We start from the raw sequence: 4,340 nt of genomic DNA, 5'->3' as shown, positions 1-4,340 counted from the left end.
CAGATGAAAAACTAGTTACAATTTCATGCACTGGTATTGATGGAAGTGTGACGTGCAACACACAGAGAGGATGAGGGGAAAAAAATTGAGAAAATAAAAAACAGTGCAGGATGAGAGGAAAAAAATTGAAAAAATAAAAAAAAACAGTGTACGACCATTACCATGTTTTCCTATGACCTATTCAAGCTTTAGGTTGCTTCCTTTTTTAACTAATATCCTAACATGTGCCGGTGCAATAAAAGCATGACATGAACTTCACACGGTTATGGCATTGGGCAACACAAAGCCTTTATTACACAATCTCCCCACTGCTAGGCTTGGTTCAAGCAAATGGCATCAAACAATAGAAAAGTCAAAAATATTTGATCACTGGTAAAAGTCAAATCATTTAAAAGGTTTAGTCAAATCATTTAAAGGTTCGCGGGTTACACCTAACTAGAATATAAGAAAACAACCATATTTTTGAATTCTTAAAATATGTATTTATTTAAAATGTCTTTCCATATCCTTTTGAATGTTTTGATTTCACAAGTACAGATATACATAAATGCGCATAGAGTACATTAATTGGACAGAGATATAATAAAAAAGACATCTTGAGTTCAACAGTGATGTGGATCTCAGACGGTGGGCCATCAACTGTTGGCGCCCACCCAGTGGAAAGTCCTAATAAGCCCATTCTGATTGATTGCACAGCTAACAAACAATGCAGCATGTTACACTTCCAATACAATTTGGAAAGAGCTTTTCCAAGCCCACATTCACTTCTAGGCATGGCCAGCATAAGATATCTGAGCCATGCATCAAGTCCATTATGTTTTGATTGTTTCACCAATTACGTCAGTAAAGAAAATAAGCAATGATTATAAATTATTTTACTTGTCTAGTAACATCAACTCTATTTGACAACAATGCTTTAATTGTTTATTTTATTCATATAAAATCATATATGTGACAATTTCACAATATAAAATTGTAATGATTACAAATATCTTTATCAGTCTTCTATTATATTTGCATTTGATCCTCAAATTATGTGTCGTAATACTTGTTTAAATAAGCACTGTAAAATATTAATGATGGCTTATTAACATTACCCTGAAAATTAGCAAAATAAACAGGCATTAAAAATTTGGGCAGTGCAATAACATTGGTCGGTTTAGAAAAGCCATTGACCGTCCAAGCCCAATTCCCACATGGCCCACCAGATGAGCAGGTGATCGGAAATTCTGGCCAAGGTCCTCTACACAATGGGCCTACCTGATAGACGGCACCAGTGTCTCCTGTGTGGGCATGGCAGAGCTCCTACCAGTAATCTCTGCAAAAACAAGATCCTTCACTACAGAACCATTGGTGGGGGACACCAGACCCAAATTTGGGCTTCTAGTCTTACCAGTAATCTCTACAAGAACAAGATCCTTCACTAAACCGATGAAATCGGTTCCGGTCCCTTACGACAATCACTCGGCCATAGATCTTTGAAAGAAGCTTAGTTGCAGCATGACAATCGTCGCATACCCGTAGATTTTTAATGATCCAAATTGGGGTGTTTGGAGCTGTACTGATCAGACCGTAGGCCATTGCTAGTTTCTCACTGTGGTAATTAAGGGCAGTTTCCTTCTCTTCATACTCAAGGTTGAGCAACACAGCTGAAGTATCTGCTACATACCCTGCCTCTCTTAGTTTTCTACTCATTTCAGCTATCATTTCATGTATTTCGTTAGTTTTTGGATGGGATTCATCGCCCATCACAAACTCATGAACTGACCCATTCACTTCAATCGAGCTAAACCCAGGCGCCTTTTTCAATCCAACATCTTTCATGGCCCTTCTCATGTCTGCAACATCCGCCCATCTATTAGCAGCCGCGTAGATGTTCGATATCAGCACATTGTAACCGCAGTTATAAGGCTCTAGTTTGAGAAGCCGTTCTGCGGCCAATTCTCCCAGACTTAGATTTCTATGAAGCTTACAGGCAGCGAGGAGTGCTCCCCATACGATGATATTGGGCCTGATGGGCATGCTGCATATCAATTTGTATGCCTCGTTGAGTCGGCCTGCTCGTCCAAGAAGGTCTACCATACATCCGTAGTGCTCTACTTTTGGTGCCAATCCAAAATCATGCACCATTCGGTTGAAAATCCGTTGCCCGTCAGCAACCAATCCCGCATGGCTACATGCGTGGAGGATTCCAATGAATGTGATGTCATTGGGCTTTATCCGTGCAATCTCCATTTGGGAGAAGAGCTCAAGTGCTTCCTTGCCATGACCATGCATGGCTAGCCCGCCCATCATGGCATTCCACATGCATACATCTCTATGTGGAGCAGTGACGAATATACCGTAAGCTACATCTATATCCCCGCATTTGGCATACATATCAATCAGAGCAGTTGCTAGTACAACATCCGATTCAATCCCCTGCTTGTCGATGCAAGCATGGATCCATTTGCCGAGATCGAGCGCTCCAGCTTCCACACACAGTGAGAGGAGGTTAACCATTGTGACTTCGTTCGGCTTGATTTTTGCATTCTTCATCTGTATGAAGAGATCAAATGCCTGATCAAGGAACTGGGCCTTTGTGTACCCAGAGATCATCGCTGTCCATGTCATCACATCCCTCCCATCCATACGATCAAATACAGCTCTCGCACTGGCGACTGCACCGCACTTACCATACATATCTACCAAGGCCGTCGCTAGGACAATGGACATAACAAACCCGTTCTTAATCACGTATACATGCAACCATTTGCCCAATTCCAAAGCCCCTCTGGACCCACATTCCAAAACCAGGCTTAGCATTGTAATCTCATTTGGAATCACATTCTCTTCCTGCATTTCACAGAAAAGTTTCAGCACCTCATCCAAGTTTCCACAACGGATGTGCCCTGCAATCATGGCTGTCCATGATACAACACTCTTCCTAACCATCTGATCAAAGATCCGCCGGGCCGGTCTTATACTACCACACTTAACATACATATCAATCAAAGCAGTATTTACAGAAACCCCAATAACCTCAGAGCTACAATTCTTTATAACATAAGCATGCATTGCTCTCCCCATTTCCAAAACTGCGATGCCTGCAAAGAGGCTGACCATGTTTATCATGGCAACCTCCGTGGGCCTTATTTCCAAGCTACGCATCTCTTTAATGAGACCCAAAGCTTCGTAGAAGAACCTACTCCTGTTGTAGATTCCAATCATAGTACTCCATGAGACTATATCTCTTTCAGGCATTTTATCAAACACCCACCGAGCAGATTCTATATCATCACATTCTGAATACATCTGAACCAATGCATTATGTATGAAAATGTCCCAGTCAAGCCCAATCTTCAATGCATAGCCATGGATTTCCTTTCCTTGTCCGATCTCCGATCGACGGCCGCAGGCTTTCAGGACCGACGGCAATGTGAAATTATCAATAAAGATGTTAGCAGCACGCAGGTGGGCGTAAACGCTGATAGCCCAATTGGGTTTGTCGTGGTTGATGTAAGATGTGATGATGAAGTTGAAATGGGTGGGTTGGGGTTGGATTGGGTCGTCGGGGGTGATTGGACGGCTGGGATTGAGATGGGTCTTGATCATGTGGGCATGGATTTGCTTGGTGTGATCCAGGGTGGTGGGGTGGGCATTGGGTGGTGGAGATGGGTTTTGTTTTGGTTTGAGATTTGGAGGGAGATCTTGGAGATTTTTGAATTTGAATGGGAGGAGGGAGGAGAGGTGGGCCTTGTTGGGGGACATGAGATCCATGGTGGGGATGGTTCTCTGAGGAGTGGGATACCTCCTTTTATAGTTTGGAGAAAACTTTGATACTCCGGAGAGTGTGATGGATGATATGCAGGCAGTTAGAAATTGAATACTTGGCATATAAGAATTCAAATTAAACCGTTTGACTTAAGGATCCTAGTTTAGATGTATCATGAACCAAATATGATAGTTGACTGTCTGATTATTAGATTGGTGGACATTTATTGGATGATTAGAAAATAAAATATCCACAGGGTTGGTCCATGAATCAGAGGCTAGGATTGTTCAACTAATCTGAGTTTTGGCATGTGACTTAGATACGGTGGGTCCCACAATTTAGTCGATTTAATATGAGTTAATGTAAGACACATGTTCCATTTCGAAGTGCCTGTGTAGCGAGTGTCATACGCAGCTAGAATATCTGATATTAAAAAGACCCCCTTGCATGATCCACGTGGCATGGTAAACAGAGAGAATCCCGAGTTTTAGGGCGTGTCTGGGCGCATGGATTAGGTGGGAGTAGAGTGGAGTAGGTGGGATAGGGTTTTCAAAATCCCATCTCGTCCGCTTGTAGTTCTGTTTGG

The 4,340-nt window shown here is 42.3% G+C and overlaps 1 protein-coding gene across 1 annotated transcript; it reads right to left on the bottom strand.

Moving 5' to 3' along the window:
* Positions 1 to 912: 912 nt before the first annotated feature.
* LOC131231382 (pentatricopeptide repeat-containing protein At4g21065-like) lies at positions 913 to 3,843 on the bottom strand. Its single transcript, XM_058227548.1, has one exon. It carries the CDS (start codon positions 3,757 to 3,759, stop codon positions 1,390 to 1,392), a length of 2,370 nt encoding a protein of 789 aa, XP_058083531.1. The 5' UTR covers positions 3,760 to 3,843; the 3' UTR covers positions 913 to 1,389.
* Positions 3,844 to 4,340: the final 497 nt, after the last annotated feature.

This window comes from Magnolia sinica, chromosome 17 (assembly GCF_029962835.1).
Source record: "Magnolia sinica isolate HGM2019 chromosome 17, MsV1, whole genome shotgun sequence".
Classification (NCBI taxonomy): Eukaryota; Viridiplantae; Streptophyta; class Magnoliopsida; order Magnoliales; family Magnoliaceae; genus Magnolia; species Magnolia sinica.
This window is presented reverse-complemented; position numbering and strand designations above follow the sequence as displayed.